General features: G+C 45.6%; 1 protein-coding gene and 1 long non-coding RNA gene across 2 annotated transcripts in view; both read left to right on the top strand.

The window, feature by feature from the left end:
- The first annotated feature begins 624 nt into the window (after window positions 1-624).
- Window positions 625-22,651, top strand: part of LOC135813032 (sushi, von Willebrand factor type A, EGF and pentraxin domain-containing protein 1-like) — a 45,367-nt gene continuing 23,340 nt past the window's right edge. Inside the window, exons 1-5 of the mRNA XM_065326251.1 lie at window positions 625-712; window positions 3,798-3,905; window positions 7,618-7,965; window positions 9,256-9,423; window positions 11,883-12,047. Coding sequence (XP_065182323.1) covers window positions 625-712; window positions 3,798-3,905; window positions 7,618-7,965; window positions 9,256-9,423; window positions 11,883-12,047 — 877 coding nt within the window. The remainder of the gene's footprint in view (window positions 713-3,797; window positions 3,906-7,617; window positions 7,966-9,255; window positions 9,424-11,882; window positions 12,048-22,651) is intronic.
- LOC135812729 (uncharacterized) lies at window positions 16,183-18,645 on the top strand. Its single transcript, XR_010552939.1, has 3 exons — window positions 16,183-16,287; window positions 16,583-16,614; window positions 18,409-18,645. It is a non-coding gene; the product is annotated as an uncharacterized LOC135812729 (long non-coding RNA).

Below are 22,651 nucleotides of genomic sequence, written 5' to 3'. Positions count from 1 at the left end.
AGTGCATGCACTTATAGCTATCATGAAAACAACAGTTCATCCTGCATTGCGTGGAACGTGCAATTATTCCTAACCGAATCTGATACCAGAAAAGTCAAAGGACACAGGGAATTAGAAAATCAGCCTGGTTTTACCAAAATTTGGACAGGTACTCCATAGCAAAATGTGTGGAGAAGCGGATTCAAAACTCGGATTTTGTGCCTCAATTCTGTCAAAATTGGGCTTTCAAGAGCCAACGAGACTGGCTCAGGTGAATGGACTGTTGCGTCGTTGATCCCGAGAGCAGATCTGATGTACATTTCACCTAATACTTGTCCAAGTGAATGTGTGGTACTCTTTAACCTAAGCATCAACCATCTTCAAGTTTACTCATGGCTTTACCAAAGATGTCATGGCTTAACCAACGATGTGCACATTCTACTGTTTGTGTGCTGTCGTTCTGCAGAAGAGTACGGAGGCAATCTTCTGATACTTGATCCAGTCAATTATCCGGCAATGAATTTTTCCAGGGCCGCTTCATTATGTTATCAGCTAGGGTTAGCGATACCAAGTAGAACCGAGGAAAAATATTGGATTGGCCAGGCAGCAAGAGATTTGATAATCAGTGACTTTGTGTGGTTCCGGATGTTTGCCGAGCCATTCGGGCTGGGAAAGGTATTCGTTGCCCAGTCTACTGCGTCCCACGAAGATTTGCATAATGTTGCCTGTGCAAGTAAGTATGGCGTGCTGTGCTCCAACGCTATGTGTTATATGCTACATGTGTGCCGGCAGGCGATGTAACCATGTTCGGATAGAGCTCAGGCGTATAGCTCCTGCAGAGCCAGCACAATCCGGTCAAAGCACCAGCAAATGGCCGTCATCCAGTGCTGCTCAATGAAATGCAGTCTGGTAACTCAAATTTGCGCCTTCTTTTGCAGCCCAGTGTTGTCAGGTGTAGGGCTGGGCAACGCGCCGGCGCGTACCTGAGTACCGCGGCTGGATTTCATTCAGCAGTGCCGTAGCACAGCAGTCAGACCTCGCTTATCCGGTCCTCTTTTATCCGCACCCCTCGCCATCCGGAAGAAAATCGTTGGTTACCGATTTACAGCATATACCATGCATGTATACATACAGCATGTGTGTTCGAATATCCGCTTCCGTCGCCTATCCAGATATTTTTTTGTGGAAACGGATACCGTATTTCCTCGATTATTAGACCCGGTCTTCTGTTTTTTTGAAGAGGGTTGGACCCCCGGTCTCTTATTTGGGCATGGTCCATTATTTGAGCACGGTCTACTATATTTTCATCGGCACATCGCTGGAAATGGTGGATTTTTAACACGTCATAAATTGACATAATATAGAAGTTCTATATTAAGACGGTATAAAAAGTCCACCATTTCCAGCAATGTGCCGATGAAAATATAGTGGACTGTGCTCAAATAATGAAAGAAAGCACTAGCCACTAAAAAATTGTAGTTACGCACCCTAAAACCGAGTCCTTTAACCGAGTCCTTTTTTGATCCACCACGTGCTTTCTTAGTGCGCATGCGCAAAGTGATGAACTCAAATAAGAGACCGGGTCTCTTATTCGGGTATGGTCTACTATTTTTCCGTGAGGCCTCTAGGAGGGTCTACTATTTGAGCATGGTCTATTATTTGAGCATGGTCCATTAATCGAGGAAATACGGTACATGTGCGTTTATGCGAGGTCTGACTATATTATAGTCAAAATAGGTGAAATGGCAGGTATGGGGTTGCCGATGGCACAAAGTTCTCAAACTGCAGATCTATGAGTAGGCAAACATTTGGTAGCCATGTGTTAGGAAAAGATGAAACCGCAGACTTCTATGGTAATGCATATACCATGTATGAGCGAGTACTCTGATATATTCCGAGCACGATTATATTTGAAAAATCCAGACGAGTATTCGAATATTCTGTATAATTGTTTCACCCCTACTAGAAACACTCCACAATTGCAAGTAGTTCCTGTCATCCTTTGGAACAAAGCGAGACTTGACAGGAGTAAAACAAGATTTATGGAGCCCGGTCGGTGAACTGTCTTTGTCTTCTGCAAGCGTCATTTGGTGGTTTTGGGTGAAATGAAAACGCTATTACTCCTACTGTATACTATAGTGTAAATATACACAGACCGTACAAAGATGTCAGCAACGATTTAACAAATACAATATCAACACCATTCTCACGTTGACAGTCATAGGAGAACAGACACTTAGCATCATAATTATGTGTGTTGGATTCTGTTCCGCTGGGATGCTATGACTTTCCCCTGGGCGTTCGTGAAAAACAGTGAGCAGCTGCAACTTACCCCCCCCCCCCCTCCTCCCATGAGTCTGTTTGCCACCCAGGTCTAGTGTGAAACACAGGTACACAGATGTGCTGCGTGCCGTGCGTTTCAAGTCAATAAATAATGACCTCCAAAGTACAAATACCACACAGAGAGTAGTAGGAATATGAACCTTGCCCTGCATGGTATCAAGAGTACATAACCCCCAAGAGTGTGCAACTCCCACTTACCCTGCTGTCCCGACAGAATTTCAAGTTAACGTCATTATTTACATGTATGACGCAATGCTCCTTGCATCAGTGATTTACAACAAGTGTACGGGTGTCAACGCATCACACGTTGTTCTTAGTAATAATTTGTACAGGATCGATCGGCTTCGGTCAACCATAGGTTCCGGATTCGTCTGATAATCCGTGTACAGTGCGCATTGCATCGGACAGCACCCATCTGTCGGGACAGCACCCATAGTCGAGTTGCACACTCTTGGGGGGTTATGTACTCTTGATGGTATCATCCGGGACATTTGCATTGAAACAAGCTAATCACAGCCATAAACGGTCCACTCTTGCCTGCACAGCTGTAGAACTGCACCAATACAGTTGTCCTTCTTTAATCCATCACTTTACAAACCAGCACCCTCTATGAACCAGCACATTTTTCAGTAGCCAAAAAATGGCAAAATAAATTCGCCCAAAATGGCTTCTTCATGCAAATTGCAGCAGTAAATCAGATTTGTTTATCCTGCACACTCGCTAATCCAGCACAATTTCTGAAGCACAAATGGTGCCGGATTATAAGGGACCAGTATCGTTCAAACACATAATAAAGTACGTCGCCGACAGTGTTCCGTCTGGCTAGAGTCTCCCACCTTGGTTTTACACTCAGGGGATGGAAAGCGGTATGGCTGAGCTCAACTAACTGTGTTTTGTGCAATGTGAGAACCCTTGTATTTTAAGGTCACACCGTGTGTGTGTGTGTGTGTGTGTGTGTGTGTGTGTGTGTGAGTTTGCGTGTGTGTGTGCGTGTGTGGGGGGGGGGGGTGTGCGCGCACGCGCGTGTATGTGTGTGTGTGTGGGGGGGGGGGGGGGTGGGGGGTGTGTGTGCGCGCGCGTGTGTGTGTATGTGTGTGCATGTGTGCGCGTGCGTGTGTTCGCAAGGTATGTGTTCTTTGACCAATAGACGGTATGCAATTGCACCATCAGTTAACATGCTGTGCTGTGGCAAAGTCACGGACTCGCTGCACATCACTGCACCCCCCCCCCCCTCTCCCCCCCCCCTTCCCCTGGCACTACCTATTCACATTGTATATTTTGCACCCAGTAGACATTCACTTGGCCCCCAATAAAAAATCCGCCGTGAAATCATCAGAATTTAACCGCTATAGGGAGGACACCACCTCCGGTAAACGGACACAAAACGACGACGTGGTGGGACGCTCTCGCGGCACTTCAAGGCGCGGGTCGAACTAAACTCTGCTGCCCTCTCTCTCTCTGCTCTCCTGTTGCAGGATATACTGGATGCGCATTTGGTTGTGGCCAGAATGAACACTGCTCCAAGGACGGGTCGTGTGAATGTACTTTGCCCTACTATAGAGCTGGCGACGGGTTGTGCCAACGTAAGGTTTAGTCCTTCCCTGCCTCGATGACATTTTGCCAGAGCATATTAAAATTTAATATCTTATCATCGCTTGTGTTATCATACTGGTGTTGTTACATGCTCTTGTTCTTTCCGACATACAGTAAAACCTGTAACTAAAGACCACCGTGACTAGCGACCAGCCTGGTACTACAGGCCACTTCGCCAGGCACGGACGGCCTCACATTCATAATTATACAGCAACATTATGGTTGCGTGGTGCAAACCTCTAACTAAGGACCACCTGCCACTAAAGACCGCTTTCTCTGGCCCCAAGGTTTTATTGTACATTGAAAAGCCGGAAAATTTTGGTGGAGATTTATTATCGGTATTAAACTTCGGTAAAGGTAATGTTTACCTAAAATACACCGCGACCTAAGAATTCAACAACGCCATACCACACAGTGTGCAAATACATTTTTGTACAGTAAAACCTGGTGTAAGCGGCCTCTGTGTTTAGCGACCACCTTCTGTTAACGACCGTTTCTCCATGCACCCACAGTTCTTCACTGACACTGTGGGACCTGGTTCTAAAGACCACCTGCCTTTAACAACCTCTTTTGCTTGCACCGTGGGGTGGTCGCTTAAACCAGGTTTTACTTTATCTGGAAAACTGATTTGCTGAAAATGTCACGCCACCCAACCGTTGATTTTGGGAAATGCCAATAATATTACACCACCGAAAACTTCGGGTTTCACAGTACCGTTATTTTCTCTGAATATTAGTCTACCTTTTCACACTAGCTGCCAAGTGCAAGGAACTTACAGTTGAGCATGACTTTCTACTTGTGTGCATATCATTGGAACATAATTAGCTCTAACAATATTGAGATGCCTTTTGTTGGTTCTTCTGCCTGGATTTCATTGACAGATGCGATCCTTCCATGAGTGACATGCGAACTGTAACCATTATTAATAATCTACATGGAACTCGGGTATAAAGCCAATAATAAAAGTAGAAAGGAAAAGGACATATGGAAACGAGTTAAGAGTAACTCTCCACCACCGTAACTAGATACTATAATATACAGTCAGAAAGTGCAACAATTAGGCACAAAACTGACAGAGTACTGAGACATTCGATGTTCTGACACTTAGCTTCAACACATCTCCGTAGCGCTAACCGACAGCCTTCCAACTTGGAAAGTTCTAGGTTATGGAAAGACCAAAGAGGGGAAGGCAAGCGCAACGAAAACGAGCACAAGCTACAGTCCCAACGGAACAAAGAATGTCCATTGTTACTGGACGGTGACGAGACGAGTAGGCGATTTGACAAAGCGGTCTAACTACAATTCGATGCAGCAAAGCAGCACATCACGCCACCTTGGGTGGGTTAATATCAAAGATAAGTAAAGAAGGGGAAAGCTTTGCGAGAACGAATTGTTCAAGACGAAAGCCAAACTCCTACAGTACTCTTGTTGTTGTTGTTGTTGTTTGGCTTTATCTCTTCATGCATGACATAGTGATTGACTAGTTGACTACAAAACAAATTGTTTCACACGACGCACGTTTCGCCGTATGGTTCATGACGGCTCATCAGGTGTGCAATTTGAAACTCGGGTATTGAGCCAATAATAAAAGTAGAAAGGAAAAGGACATAATTATGGAAACGAGTTAAGAGTAACTCTCCACCACCGTAACTAGATACTATAATGTACAGTCAGAAAGTACAACAACTAGGCATAAAACTGACCGAGTACTGGGACATTCGACGTCCTGACACCTAGCTTCAACACATCTCCGTAGCGCTAACCGACAGCCTTCGAACATGGAAGGTTCAAGGTTATGGAAAGACCAAACAGAGGAAGGCAAGCACAACGAAAACGAGCAATAAATAAATAAATCAGGAAAATACGACATGCGTATACCTGTACTACTTGTTTTATCCGGAAATATAAAAAATATGAAAAGGCGACGAGGTGACAAGAGGTTAGGGATTGCAGTAAGCAGATTACAGCTGAAGCGTCATTGCACGAAGAATTTTGTCAGTGGCCACTTTCTCTAGAATTTCTTCGTGCCACCTCAATGTAACGTTCGTGAAATGACGCTTCAGCTAGTTCTGTTTATTGCAATGTCTTACTCTACTCGCGTGATACCCCTGGGGTACTATTTTGTAATGTTCACCACAGATGGGGCACTATTTGAGAGAGTACGGTGTATTGTTGACATCATGTGTAGGATACAGTGCTGAGTGGGATAGAGAGAAAAACCTGGATAAGAATCGAGGCGCAGCCTATTAAAACCAGGCTGAGGCATTTACGGTAATGCATTAGATCAACTGTGCACTCCTTACAACAATAATAGCAATAATGGCGTTCAGAATGTTTTCTCATGACATCTTCAGTCGAAACTCGTTACTTAGTGTGCAGTGTCTAAAACAAACAATTAGCCCCTGAGACCTGCTGCATTCTTTGCTCTACTACACTCATCCAGTGCACAGTAGACCAGCAGTCTACAGTCACACATTATCATTCTGGTCTGCCACTGTAACAATAGGTCCTGATAGGACCCACACTTTCCACATGGGCACCTGTATTTTAAAAGCCCGATATATTCATCATAGCCTAGGAGCAGTGGCATCATTATTTTATATTCTACAGCAAGAAGGCAGCAATGCCTCTACCTATGCGAAGTAAAATAAAGGTAACATAACATATGCTGTGCTGTAGGCCCGCTGTAGAATTCTGCCTGATGATTGCGTAAGGCATGAAACTCCGAGCTGCAAATGAGATCTTGGTAGTTTTGTGTTGGAACTGATTTGGTAGTAATAGCTCTATCGATAGAGCATTTTTATGCAGTGGATCGCCACCTGCTTTTGTTAAAACAAGCAATTATGCAGTCAGAATAGTTGTACCCCAACACAGCTGGAAATATGGCAGCATGCAAGTGTGAATAGTGTCTTGACAACATTGGCGTGTGTTTCGGAAGTGACTGTGAGGAAGCTAGTGGCAAATGAATGGATAATGCGAAAGCGTGTAAGGGGACTGCGTGTGTGAAAATCATGATGCGTGCAGTGTATTATTTGAAGAATGTGAGTGCTACATTTTCTTTCATCTTCTTTCTGTTTGCATAAAAGATGGCCACGTGCATCCACGTAGACAGCTCCCAAACTTGCAAATGCTTTTTTAAGCAAAAAGGAATGTGCGCAACGGATAACACTAAACCAGGAATCATCAAATACCGTACGACACTCGGGAACATATACGATCACAGTACCATTGAGAACCATGGCACAATCTGGTGTCTCTGGTACCTTAGATTCATTCATTGCCACTAATGATTGGAATAGGAAAATCGATCAATGGAATACACACACCTTTTAACTCCAAACATAGACATGTTGCATGATCATGCACGCAGCCCATATACAGTCTGTTGCTGCAGACAAACGTCATCTCCATGTAGAAACACTTCAGCCTTAAAGACCCTTAACACTTTACCGACTGAGCTAAATGTCCGTGGAGAATTGTGCCCTCAAATTCTTTACCTTAAATCAGACGTGACTGTGGTTTTCCTTGGGACAGCTTTCCGAATGATCACCTTGGGCATCTTGGAAAGCCCCTGACGAGAGGAACATTATCAACTCAACCTCTCAGCTGAGATCATTTTAAAGAGAAATCCTTAGAAAGATTGGCAGCTGTGGCGCTTGTGTGCCCTGACCTGTGTGCCTTGCTTCTCCTGTTACGCTACAGGTTCATTCCACGATGCAGAGCACTGTGTGAACACCACGCTACGCATTCCACCGGGCTATTTCTTTGAGCCGGTGACGTTATCGGACGCCCAGAACATGTGCCGGGCGTCCGGAATGGAATTGCCCACGACAAGAATGCTATTTGGAAACCATGTTGTGGCTGTTTGCCTCTACCACATGGTGCAGAAATACAACTTTGCACTTTCCAGCGAGCCCTCCGCCACATCGACCGGTGTTTTCATACACACCACGCACGCCTTCTCCGTTGACATTTTTACTAGTTACTACTTGTCCGGCCAATGGAACTTGCTTAACACACGATCTTCACACCACCGTGTTATCTGCGCAGGTGAGATTAAGCCTTGCATATCTTTTTACCACTTCTGATGCTATGTCAATAAAGCTGGCAGAGGAATATTACCAGTAACAATACTTGACATACCCGTAACCCCTTCGTTGTTTCAAATTGTTGGTGTGCGCAACGGCTACTGTGGGTAGCCACGTGTCAACTCAGAGCGCATGGGAGAGAAGAGGAGCAGAGATTGCTGAACTACTGATGGATACCGTGTCACATGTGCTTTTGAAGCGCTCGCAACCTCAACTTCAGCATCACCCTTCTTCTGTCTTCCTGTCATTTATTTCCTTTCCTCCTTTTCTTTCATTCCATATTCGCCATATGTGTCCGGGTCCCGTTTAATGTGCGAAGTAAAATGAAGTCGAACACTCGTTGTATTATTATGTATGCTATCCTATATGCACCCACCCGCGTGCATCTGTCTTATTGTACGCAGCTTACATCAGCTTACGTCATGCACTGGTATTTGGCATGCACGCATGACTACACATTGAGCATGCTGATTCCGTTGTGCTGTTCTTTGTTTTGTTGTTCTTTTCCACTCGCTCCTCGGTGGAGACTACTAGTATTTTGTAAGAATAAACCAATATGTTTATCACAAACACAAACAAACAAACCCTTGGGCTCCAAAAGAGACCTCCACTCGACAAACAGCCTCTCCGGTGCACTGCACAAGTAAACACGCGCCCAGTATACTGCAGCACAGCTCTCTGCTCTCTACACAGTGCTTTTGTGGAGCTTAATGCTGTTGGTAGATCACTAACTCTCTATTGGTCTGAAGGCCCCGGATCCAAATGTACAGAGATGATCCACAAGCAACACTGACCTAGAAGAGAATTGCGCACTTGGGCCTGCAGGCACCTCCGGGCAAAGCTTCACATTCAATATCCGACCAGAACATTTTCAAACCTGCTACCCAAATTCGTATTTGGATTCCAACCGCACAGAATTATAATGAATCCTTTTTTGGCCGTCATCCAAAAAGTGATGAAAATTATTTAGCAGGTTTTGCATTCCGGCTCTTCACCCGTAGACTGTGCAGAGTGTGGGTGCTATGTGCTGTGTGTAGAGTGCTGTGTGCAGTGTGCAGTGTGTAGAGTGTGCAGTGTGCCGCGTGCAGTGTGCTGGTTGCAGTGTGCTGTGTGCAGTGTGCTGTGTGCAGTGTGCGGTGTGCAGAGTGGCAAATCATGAGCATCCACTGGGGCGTTTGTACTGAACCGGCATACTCGCTTGATCTGATCTGTGTGCGCTGTTGTTCCCGTTTTCTTTTTTCTTCCTTTGCAGAGTATACGTATTGTGACCCGCCGGCTCCAGAGTCAAACAAGCGAAATTTCGCGTACGTCAATGGTAGTTACTCTCGCGGCACAGCAGAATGCATCAGTGGTTACAGTTTACAAGGCGACTTGCCAATGAAGTGTCAGGGTGGCAACCGATGGAGTACAGCGTGTGAAGGTAAGACAGTGCAGAATGAACGATGGGCTAAACTTGGTCTTTTCACATGTGGACATTAAAGCTGTGTTGACCGAGGCTAGTGCTATTGCGTCCCTGAAGGTAACGTCTTTTGCATACGGCTGCGGGAATAAAATCATTTGTGACTCTACTCAATCTGTCAGTGATGGGGAATTCAGCTGTTTTGGGGAATTAAGCGAAGGTGAGTCTTGGCAATTCTGAGTTTGACTCAAGCCGTGTCCGTTCTATTTTATACGGACGCAGAACAGGTCAAGAACAGTAAATACTGTTTGTATCAACTGCGAATCACTGGACGAAGGTAGTTCAGCCTATGTACAGCGTCTTCACAAGAGAAACTGCTGGCGGAATGAGCAGAGAGTTCAGTTTGCGTCGCTTTCGCTCGACTTACTTTTGACCCTGCGTCGCTGTCGTCATCTGCTGCACGCGAGTCGTCATCTCTCTCGAGTCGTTTTTCTGCTTGTTTCGGCCTTGCCTCGGCTTCTTTGATCACACTCCGCTGAACTTGATGTCGCCGTCGTTCAAGTAAGTTGTTTTTTCAAGTTGCGTGATCAGCCGCGGTGGCGACTACTGGTGAACACCAGGGAGACGTAACAATATTGTACGACTCCCTAGTTTCATCTTCGCTCTCCAGAGCTCCGCGAAACCAGGAGTACAGGCACAGCCAAACTGTCTGAGATGGGTCAAGCTCCCCGCCCGTCGAGGCGGAGGCGCGCATGCGTACATCTACACTGGACGCAGGCAAAGGCGTTCCAGTATCGGACTGCACAGCACATTTTGGAGGACGGCCACGACGAGGACGAGTACCACGAGCGTCAACAGGGACAAGAGCTAACGGCACATGTTTTATTGCATATGTTATCGCCTATGTTGAAGTGTTGACTTTTTCTCTACTTTCTATATAGTTATGTGTTTTTTCCAAATTTCCAACATTCCCTGTACTATCCTGAAGAGAAGGGAAAGAAAACGTTTGATAGAAAAGAAGTGTCTACTGAATTGTGTGGATTTGCGTCGTTGCATGCGAATACTTATTACGAAATAATAATAATAATAATATATTCCCGTAGCTATGCAGAAGACGTTACTTCAGTAACGTCTGGCACTAGCCAGGGTCCACACAGCTTTAATTTGGTGTTTGTTTCTTTGTTTGTTTGTGTCACGCCTGGAGCTATCCCGTATCTATCCCCTATCTGTCCGTATCTGTGACTACAAAGGCTCTACAGGATTGTACATAATAGCTGGCCACAATATTTTGCTGGCTCCGGTATCTGTCCCGTACCATCCCGTACAAACAGCTGGCCACAATATTCGTCGTATTATGTATACGACTCCCTGATGTAGAGGGAGATTTGGAAAGAAATAGGGAGACGAGGAGGAAATGAATTTAGAATGGGCGTCAGTTGCCGAATAGATGATAGGATGCGTCAGCAAAAACATACTTTGGAAGAGAGATCCCGTCGTCTCCAAAATAAGCTTGAACGAGCGATTCAGCGCCGGTCACAGGACATGTCGGAAGAGAAATCCCATCGACTCAAGAACGCCCGTGATCGTCAGAGTCCGCGCCGGTCCCAGGAAACGTCAGGACAGACACCCCGTCGAGTCCAGAACGCCCGTGATCGGCAGAGTCAGCGTCCGTCTCAGGAAACGTCAAGACAGATATCCCGCCTAGTACAGAACGCCCGTGATCGGCAGAGTCAACGCCGGTCCAAGGAAACGTGAGGACAGACATCCCGTCGACGCGCAGAAAAACTAAATATGCAGCATCTTTGCAGGGCGATGCGACACAGCCAGCGCATGTAGCCCTGTCAGGGCCCAAAAGGTCGAGAAATGTAGAAAACTGTTTCTCCCCTGCCCCCCCCCCCCTCACACACATACATACTGTACACGCACATACATACTGTGCACACACATACATACACACACATACATTTAATTGAGCAACACTGTACCAGGCCACCAAGCCGCTGCATTTAACACTACAATAATACTAGCAAGAGTATATAACCCCCCAAGAGTGTGCAACACATGATACCCTTTCTATGGGGTTCGCCGACTCCAAAAACTCACATGACGTGGTGTAGTGTCGCAGTTGTACGTTTCCAGCCCGTTTAAGCGAGCAGCGGAGTAATAAAAAAAAGCACTCTCTGACAGAACCTCACTGCGCGTATGCAAATCCCCAGCATGATCCTGGTAGATATTCGGATTGCGCGCACGCCATCCTTCCTTTGTACGTAGAACGAACACGTCATGTGAGTTTTCGCCGTCGAAGACCCCATATGCAGAGTTGCACACTCTTGGGGGTTATATACTCTTGATAATAGGATGCAGCAGCTTCAACTTTGTTCCAACTCGATTGTGTGGCACTTCAACTTTGCGATGCCTCGACTGTGTCGTGCTTCAAGCTATGTCCGATGATTTTCATGCTTTATTCTTCTCCCGTTCAGAGAACTCGTGCCCCCCTCCGGCCCCGATTCCCAATGCCGTTACCACCGGCAACAGCACTGTGGAGAAGAATGTTTCCTGCCTACCTGGCTACACCCTGGCCCCTGGTTCACCACCAGTGATTTACTGCCAACCTAACCAGAAATGGACATTTTCTGTCTGCGAGCGTAAGTCCCACCGTTTGAACCAGGGTACAGTATTGCACACCTGGTTAAAAAAAGAGCCCGCTATGAAGAGTGTGTTGTGGGTTTTGTTATGATGGACTGATAAGGTACAATAAGTACATGTATGTGAAGTAGAATTCAGAAACGTTTTTCTTCGATGATCATCAGTGAACCTACATATTTTATTCCCGTAGCTATGCAGAAGACGCTTCGTCAGTAACGTCTGGCGCTAGCCAGGATCCACACAGCTTTAATTTGGTGTTTGTTTGTTTGTTTGTTTGTGTCACGCCTGGAGCTATCCCGTATCTGTCCCGTATCTGTGACTACAAAGGCTCTACAGGATTGTACATAACAGCTGGCCACAATATTTTGCTGGCTCTGGTATCTGTCCCGTACCGTCCCGTACAAACAGCTGGCCACAATATTCGTCGTATTGTGTCTAACGATTCCCTGATGTTGTTGTATACTTTATTTATAGTGGAAATCAAAACAGGCAAAACGCCTAATAACATTGGACCCACTGTGAATAACATGTTAAAGGATATTGTGGAAAAAAAAAAAAAAAAAAAAGTAGATACAAGAGAAAAAGAGAAAGGAAAAATGACGGAAGGTTGGTTGCAACGAACAGATATCAATCCAGTAAGCATTGGAAAACCTATGTCGCTGATAATATATACTGCAAGGCTTGAGATTTAAAATCCAAATACCTATTTGAACATTTTGCTGCTGGTGGCAATCTATTCCACATAATGGCTCCAGCGTGCGTTAGGCGCTTAGCAGAACGAGCAGTGCTAGCAGGTGGGACCACAAGCAAGTTGCTTTGGCCTCCCCGAGTGCGAGTTGAGGGCACGACAGCAAAAAAGGACTCAAACAGGGTGCTACATGCATCATGCAAACATCGCCAGATGAAACAAAACATATTCAAGTGCACAGAAACCTGTAGATCACATACATGCATTCGATTTAGCAGGGGAGCAGTACTGGTCCACGGTGGCGACTTGCAGACTGCCCGAGCGGCACGTTTGAACAGCCTATGTAGCCGTTGTTCCTGGGCAACTGTCAAATACGGGTAGTAACTAATAGAAGCATACAAAAATTCAGGCAAAACGATAGATCTGAAGTAGGTGAGTCGGCATGGATACGGCAGCGAGGAAGCATGTCGCAGCAGGACAGCAATTTTGCCGGCAACACGACGAGCAACATGGCCCACCATTGTGGTCCAACTCATGTCCGAGTCAAAATGCAGGCCAAGGTATTTGGCAGATGTGACTACTGGTAGGACTTGTGAATTGCATACAACATTGATGTCGAGGGCTGCAGCTCTATGGTGTGGTATGGCGAGTATCTGCGTCTTGGTCTCGTTAAGGATCAGTCCACGTTTCTTCAACCAAGTGGCCAGGTACTGAACTGCTGCAGTGAGGCGCTGGGAGACAACTTCTGGCTGTGGACTGCTCGCACGCAGCGAGATGTCATCAGCAAACTGAATAGTGGTGACGTCATGAGGGGCAAGGTCGCCGGCAATATCCCTCACATACAGAACGAAGAGCAAAGGTCCGAGAACTGACCCTTGAGGAACCCCTGACTGGCTGTCATAAGTTGTACTTCTGGTTTTTCCTGTCTCCACGTATTGCCGGCGATACATCAAGTAGTCTGAAAACCATTGCAAAGCAGTGCTAGTGAGACCCAGTTCAAAGAGGTCCTCAACCAGAATGCTATGCTTTACCTTGTCGAAGGCTTTAGACATGTCGACAAATGCTACTCCTGTGTGCTGCCCAGCGGCTTGTGCTTCATTGATGTTCTCTACAGCTAGCGCTAAGGCATCTGCTGTGGAATGCTGGTGTCTGTAACCAAACTGACTAGTAGGCAAGAAATTGTTCGTGTTGAGGTACTGCAGAAGCTGCTTATGAACAATACGCTCAAGCACTTTCGACACTATCGGCAATAGGGAGACTGGTCGGTAATTCTTGGGTTGGCTGGGGTCTCCAGCCTTGAACAGAGGCCGTATCTTACCCACCTTCATTGCCGCAGGAAACTGTCCTTCTCTCAATGACTTATTAAATAGTAGCGTGAGTGACGGTGCCAGGATGTCAGCATGCATCTGGAGGAGACTTGCTGGAATATCATCACTCCCAGTGGCTTTTCTGGTGTCCAACTGTTCCAACATTTTCCGAGTAGTTGCAATGGAGACTGGCAAGAATTCCGAGAAGTGCACCGCAGGTGGAGGCCCAAGGGGTAGGCGTAGCTGTGCAGGGCGAGCTGGATCTTCCACAACTTTCGAAAAAGTGTCTCGAATCGCATCCACCGTGCACTGTGGATCCCTGTACGTCGACTGTTTGCCTGTCAACTCCTTGATTATTTTCCAAGTCTCTCTGGCATTTCCAGTACATTGCTGAAATTTGGAGTTGTAGAATTCCTGTTTCCGGGTCCTGTTGTAGCTAGTTGCCGCACGTCTGGCTGTACTAAATTCATCATAAGTCTCCTGTGTCTTAGCAGAGAGCCACTTTCGGTGCAACCTATTCCGCTTGTGTAGTAAGTACAACAATTGCCGGTCAATCCATGGCACTGAAGGCTTCTTCGTTCTGTGATTACTTTGAAGTGGGGCATGGACATCCAAAACCTCAATAAACCGGCTAGACCACTCGGTCCACATGGCGCTTGGGTTGCCGGTAATACTACACAAGTTCTTCTGGGTTAAGTCACGCCGGAAGTGATCGTGGTTTATCCGGTGATAGTTGCGGTATAAACGTGTGGTGTCAGATCCACGAGGCACAATGAGGTGAAAGTCACTGGCCACGGCAGCATGGTCACTGAAAGCGACCGGGATGATCTTCGCTGTAGTGGAAGGATCAAAATTGTTCAGTATCAAATCGAGGGTGCTGTCTTGTCCTGTTGAGCTAAATCGCGTAGACTTGTTGACACCGTGATGCAGAGCATAGCTGTTCAGCAAGTCAGATAAGTAGTGATACTGAGGGTCCCTGGCACTTAGGTCAATATTCACATTAAAGTCACCACAAACGATAGCATTTGGCTGTGGCCTTAGAGCAGCGCAAAGATGTTCGTCTAGCTTGTCCCAGTAACCCACAGGTTCAGATGGAGGGCGGTAGATCGTTCCAACAAGACAACTGCGGGGTTTGCAAGCGACTTCACACCAGCAACTTTCCACACCATCAGTTGTTATGTCGTCTCTTGGTTTTACCGGAAGACATGACTTCCAGTATATGCAAACTCCTCCTCCTACTCGACCACTACGGTCTCTGCGTGTTACACTATATCCAGTCAGGGCTATTTCTTGGTCCGAAACAGTGGCGTCGAGCCAGGTTTCGTTGACACAGACTATATCCGGGGCGTTGAGTTGTTGTGTGAGCAGTAGGATGTCATTGAGTTTGTTACGCAGGCTCCTGATGTTGAGAAATAGAACGCGAAGTGCACTTGGGTGGGTAGGAGAAGGTAGTGGAACTGACGGACTAAATGAGTCAGCAAGGGGGTTAAGTGAAGACATGGCTGTTCTTGTAAAAGTGGGTTGGAGTCTGGCAGTTGGGTTTGACTCTGTCATAGATTATGTAAAAGAAGATCAAATCAGTACTCAAAGGTTATCCCACCGATTGTAACATTCGCCAGGCTGCTGTCTGCATCCTCTTGTGAATCTGCATTTCCAACTGGCAGTTCATTACTTTCAGAAAATCCTTCAGTGCTGTGCAGTGCAGTCCTGGACTTTGCTGGGAAGGTGTGTTTCCCAGAAGCCAGGGTGAAGCCCTCAGCGTCAGGTGACTGGTGAGCTGTCTTTCCTCTGCAGAATTTGTTCATATCCTGCATTGGGGTTCTGCTCGGACTGGTGGTCTCATTGCGAGCCTGCTGCAACAGTTCCGATATTTAGAAAAGCGATCCTGTCAGCTTTTCTATTATTGTGTTCACATGGCAAGAAAAACGACACCGCTATGCTACGTAAGTTTCTACGTAAGGTGCTCGGTATTTCACTTAGGCTACGTAAGTCTCTACGTAAGGTGCTCGGTATAGATCTACCAACGGTTGGTAGCCGCGTGCTGTGCACGTGCACGGCAGACATTGTGTTGCATGCAGTGCATGCAGTCCGTGTTCGGATGTGCATGCGCGAGAAACTTCCTCCTTTGGAACTGCTTCTTGTATGAGCTGTTTCGGATATTTCGTCTCCTAGATCCTGGCCTGGCTTATTTCGTTTCGGCGCTGCTGAGACCTCCTTTCGCGGAATATTACTCAATATCGACAGGTGAGTTGACCAGTTACCTTTGATTCTTTTGCTTGTGTTGACTCTTTCATTTACTAAAAGTGTGCTCATTTTGGGCGGAATGCAATAAATAATGGAAAAGCTGGCAGGATCTCTTTTCTAAATTTAGCTTTTCCGCTGCCGAGGCCCCCTTTTACGGAATACTCGATGACAGGTGATCTCTGAGTTGACCGGTTTCCTTCGATTCATTTGTTATGCTCACCCTTTCATTTACGGAAACGTGTGCTGATTTTATTCGGATTTAGATCCATTTTTATCTCTTTGCCCTTGTCTACAGTGTGCGAAGAACGCGAGTTCACCTTCTTGACGGTAAGGCTTATGTTAGATGTGTTGTCGAAATACTCATATTCATTGTACATTGGTACGTTACAAGTAAGGCACTGGTCAGTGGCATACTATCGTTGGCAGTTCCCAATCTGGAGGGAAAGGTTCAAGGACCCATTGACCGAGTTTGCAAAATAAATTCGCATATCAGGGAAAATCTCCATTGTGGAGAGGTTCAGTAAACTTGTATGATTAGATTTGTTTACTCGAGTCTGGGCTGTTTGATTTATTATTTGTGAGTTCCGCCGAGATTGCACTGCCCTAAATGATGTTTCGTGCCGCCAAGGCAAGAATTACGATCTGCAATCTGCAGTACCTGCAAGAATGTGCTGTACATGTATCGTACTTTCTCTGTTGCTGTTTCAGTTGCCGTCATGTTGCTAAAGAAACGTTCAGTAGAGAGGTTCTGCAAAACGAAAATTCGAACGAAGTTTCGCGACAGTCATTGCGAAAGTGTGTACGAATTTTTGCACAAACTTTGCGTTCTGCACGTTTTCGTAGTTTGCGCGGGCCAAGTGCACGTACGCCATGACCCGATCTCACGAAAGTGTGTACGACTGTTCATTTCGCGTTCCCTGCAAGTTTCGCGTCCAAAGTTGCGAAAGTTCGTGCGAAGTTTCGCACTTCAGGACGTGGAACGACTGTTTGTACTCATTTTCGTTTTGCAGAACCTCTCTAGTGACTCATTTGTTTCATACGAGACGAGTCAATAGACACCCTTAGCAAAAAACGTTATGTTGTAACGGTATTATCGTAAGGGGGAGAATACCGTGATTTGGGTTCGACCTTTAGCAAGATGCACGCTATTTTTAGTACGCTGTTGCCACGAGAATAGAGAGGTTAAGTTTCACGTAAAAGTCTTACGTCCGTGAACTTTTACGTCAAAAAGTGAAAAAAACTCACGTAAAATTTGACGTGTTTTACGTGAGTTGACTGTCCCGCACGTAAGTTCATGACGTGAGTTTTTGGAAGTTTCGCTTGGTTATCCCGAACGAATTTGTGTGAGTTTCCGGAATTTTATCGAAATTTATCGAGTTTGTTGGAAGATTTGATATTTGTGGGAACTAAACCCGAATCCTGCCAGGCAAAATTTCACGTCACGTCGCACGTGTAACTTAACCTCTAAAAATTACACGTAACGTGAGATTTGCACCGCGTTTTGAAAAAGGGCAAAAAACGTGTAACTTAACCTCTCTAATAGCTTTGATTTCGCGCGGTACAACCATTTTTGTCACCATATACGCGATACAAGGTGAAATGCGTACGGACTATGCAATATTTGGCCAAAACACGTACCGTTGGTCACAACGATAAATCAGCCTCCATAACGTTTATACGCTGCAGCTTCAACGCTATTTGGGTGATCAAGGTACGAGTACCGTAAAAAATAGCGTTACCGTTGTTTGCTAAGGGTGTCTAGTGAGTTGGTGTGGCTTAGAATCTTTCGCTGTAGAAGAAATCTATTCGTATGTCTATTGGAGAAATAATTGTGTTCACTGGTTATAAAATAGGTTAAGACAAACTCACAGAATAAATACCATCGGTCCCTTGGTGTTCGTCCTAAAGAGGTTCGACTGGATATCATTCATACTCACCAAAAATGTGTACGATTCTATTATTATGGAGTGCCTTGTTTATCTCTCAGTACCTCCAACCATAGCCTTGCCCCTTTTATCCTCAGGATCAGTGTAGTTGTTGGAACGAGGTGTCGGACTCAGCAATGTATTTGTTTACATTTTAATACATGTTTATTGTTCCTCCTTTGCTGTGTTGTTTTAGAAAATCGTGGACTAACAGTTCGAAGTCATTGAACTACTTCCAAAAGTTGTATCGACATCAACAGGGTTACGATTTCAGTGCAATATGGTGCAGGATGACCTTATCACGATAACCCATGATTATAAACCATTATAAACACAGAATCAACAAAAACATCTGCGACACGCACCTGGTTACATTTCTCAAATAAATCTGATCGAGGGTGGGGAAATCTGAAATATCTGAAAGGCAAGACAATTTTATGACAGAGTCGTGAAATTCTGCTACAGCAACATGCACAGAATGACCTCCGTATAAAAAAGGTATCACCACGGTCCACCACTACTCACATGTATCCCCGCAGAAGAACATGCTAGTCCCATTTTCTGCAAGAAAAGGCTTGCACATCAATGCGTATAATACGGTATTGATATGATGTGAAGGCCATCATTTACATATTGATAGGGCATTTCATTGATTGGTGACAGAAAAAACAGAAGAAATTATAGCAATAAAAACTGCTTTATGGCAGTTTTCTAAAAAAAGTTATTGTGTTCTAGTCCATGGACCCCGTCTAAAAAGTAAGAAATTAACGAAATGTGATAGCTGAAAATTAAAATTTCACACAAAACCTCACAATAATCACACACAGAATGAAAAGCAACATGTACTCGTAGAAGACCTTTTCTCCTCGTGATCCTCTTTCCTATGCATGCATGTTGCCAATTGTTGGTGGAGTACAAGTTTAGTGTTGAAAGCAGCATTTCAAGTGTTGTGATTATTGTGAGGTTTTGTGTGAAATTTTAATTTTCAGCTATCACATTTCGTTAATTTCTTACTTTTTAGACGGGGTCCATGGACTAGAACACAATAACTTTTTTTAGAAAACTGCCATAAAGCAGTTTTTATTGCTATAATATTCCTAGTGCTCTGCTTGTCCTTTGGATCCGCGTGGGGTTGTGCTGGGTCCGTACAAGGTTCACGAGGTCGAGATGAGATCTCTGACTCTGCATCCGTAGATGAACTCGAGGCGCCAAGTACTGGAGGTGGTGGCTGGGGTTCAGAGCTGTGGTGCACAGAGTTGTTGGCTTGACCTGCGCTTGACCCTACCATACTGGAGTACAGCGTACCAGATGCAGAGTTCTTGCCCCATTGCATCTGCTGAGTGCAATTTCTGGACACGTGGCCGCTTGACCCACACTTATAGCATGTTGGGGTCTGACCCTTGTGCCATACACGGATTCTCTGGTGTGTGCCAGGCAAGACAATCACAGAGGGGACAGCTACGGTCGGTACTATACTGACGTACACCGTTCCAGTGGTGAAGGTACAGGCTTCAATGGTTTTCACCTCCCGCTTTGGTTTGCCGATCACAGTGCCGAATTTCTCGATTGCAGAGACAATGGAGGGGAGGGAAACGTCTTCAGCCACGCCAAAAGCATGGACTGACACTACAGCACCATCTCCAACCACCAAGGTCAAAGGCGTTCCGTTAGCCTGCAGGCCTTTCGTCACAACATCGTCCCTTACTTCAGTGCTACAAAATGTAATTCTGCAGAATCCACGTCGGCCATTTAGATCTACTTGCTTCACATCTCCTGGTTTTACTCCAGCAGACAGCAACAGCTTTACGTAGAACGCATGATCGTTCCTTGGATGGTCCTCCCCTAACTGTATCGAACACACTCTCGACATTTTAGAAACAAACCCAAAAATCCCACGGATTCTCGGAGGTCAAAAACTTGCTGCCTACTCTACCAGGTCAAATTTCAAAGATGTAGAGGAAGATTTGGAAAGAAATAGGGAGACGAGGAGGAATAGAATTTAGAATGGGCGTTAGTTGCCGAATAGATGATAGAGGATGCGTCAGCAAAAGCATACTTTGGAAGAGAGATCCCGTCGTCTCCAAAATAAGAGTGAACGAGCAATTCAGCGCCGGTCACAGGAAACGTCGGAAGAGAAATCCCGTCGACTCCAGAACGCCCGTGATCGCCAGAGTCCGCGCCGGTCCCAGGAAACGTCAGGACAGACATCCCGTCGAGTCCAGAACGCCCTTGATCAGGAGAGTCAGCGCCATTCTCAGGAAACGTCAAGACAGACATCCCGCCGAGTACAGAACGCCCGTGAAGGGCAGAGTCAGCGCCGGTCCCAGGAAACGTAAGGACAGACATCCCGTCGACGCGCAGAAAAACTAAATAATGCAGCCTCTCTGGAGGGCGATGCGACACAGCTAGCGCATGTAGCCCTGTCCGGGCCCAAAAGGTCGAGAAATATAGAAAACTGTTTCTCGCCTGCCCCCCCCCCCCCCCCACACACACATACATACTGTACACACACACATACATACACACACATACATTTAATTGAGCAACACTGTACCAGGCCACCAAGCCGCTGCATTTACCACAACAATAATAGCAAGAGTACATAACCCCCCAAGAGTGTGCAACACATGATACACTTTCTATGGGGTTTAGCCGACGACAAAACTCACATCACGAGGTGTAGTGTCGCAGTTGTACGTTTCCAGCCCGTTTTAGCGAGCAACGGAGTAATAAAAAAAGCACTCTCTGACAGAAACTCACTGCGCGTATGCAAATCCCCAGCATGATCCTGGTAGATATTCGGATTGCGCGCACGATATCCTTCCTTTGTACGTAGCACGAAACACGTCATGTGAGTTTTGGCCGTCGAAGACCCCATATGCAGAGCTGCACACTCTTGGGGGTTATATATGTTGGACTCAGTAGAGCGTCCAGCCCCTCTATGATGTCCAACCCCTATATAGAGTCCATTGGTCCAAAATCCACTGTACAGAGTCCAAACTTGGAATCAACTGTGAGCTCAAAGTTTAGATGAACATCACTCCCTGTATAGAGTCCAGCCAATTGGCTTCACCCCTTTATAATGTCCATTGGTCCAAAATCAACTGTACGGAGTCCAAACTTTGAAATCAACTATAAAGAGTCTTTATGTGGACAACACTTCCTGTATAAAGTCCAGCGAATTAGACATTCCCTATCCAGAGTTAGAAATTAGACATAGGATCTGCTGTAAGCAGTGAATATTAACCAGAAAACGGCCTCTCCCTTTAATCCTTTACATCATTCACTTCTCAAGATAAAAAATAAGTATTGAGGCGCCACTGCAGCCACTTCATTACATGAAAAACCCTACAAACACAATCCTCAAATCAAGTGGTCTCTTCGCAGACGCTGCAAATTACAATATCTCAATCATGTAGTGTTGCCAAATTATTGTTCACGCACACACACACATGCACACACTCACACAACGCCAAGAAAATACCTAGAAAAAACCAAGAATCGAAAGATAATAATGGAGAGCCAAGGATTAATTAGTTGTTTTCAAATTATTGTGCGGGAGCGCGCGCACACACACACACACACACACACACACACACACACACACACAAACTTTTACAACGCCAAGAAAACACCAAGAAAAGAGTAGAGACACAATACACACGCAACTCCAACAGCCATGCAAACATCCACCCAGTTACACGTAAAGTCAAGAGAGATAACAAATGATTATACGAAACGAATGCATACGTGTACGTGGGCGGATGCACGCACGTTTACATACATGTACATGTAGTAGTGTAAGAGAGTAACATAGTGCAGTAGTCAGCATAAGACTAGCACGTGCTGAGACTGAAATAGCAAGCTTCACCATTGCTCATGGCCATGCAGATGTTCAGCAGATGTTCAGCAGCACTCAGTTCCGCAAGCTTCTGAAGATCAGCACACCTGCAACAAATAGATAGCACAAGGATACGCTTATTACCGTAATGATGCATGGGAGCACACAACTACCAAGTCCTCAACGAATGTGATGCTCAATGAAAATCCATCCACTCAAAGACATGTGAACAGGTGACGGTGGGGACAATAATCTATTTGTAATACGAGGAAAAAGATCGTTTGTGCACACTCAAGACGCACAGACACACCACCATACATGTAGTGTACACAGTGTTTCACTTCACTGCAACTAAATTGAAATGAGATGATTTGAACAATCTGTACAGCGTTGCCGTCAGTCAGTCTTCCCTGAGATGGAAATGCAATGATTTGTTGTCACGAGGCAGTTTCACTGACACAGTGTCATGTTTGTCACATCAAAACGGTTACTTCATGGAATACGAGTACATGTATTAGCTCGAGAAGCTTTTTCTTGTCATCGGCATACAAGAAATCCTCCTCCTACTACTACTAGTACACTGGCACTGCGTTTGTAG

This window comes from Sycon ciliatum, chromosome 3 (genome assembly GCF_964019385.1).
Source record: "Sycon ciliatum chromosome 3, ocSycCili1.1, whole genome shotgun sequence".
NCBI lineage: Eukaryota > Metazoa > Porifera > Calcarea > Leucosolenida > Sycettidae > Sycon > Sycon ciliatum.
Note: the sequence above shows the minus strand (reverse complement) of the source record. Positions and strands in the feature narration are given on the sequence as shown.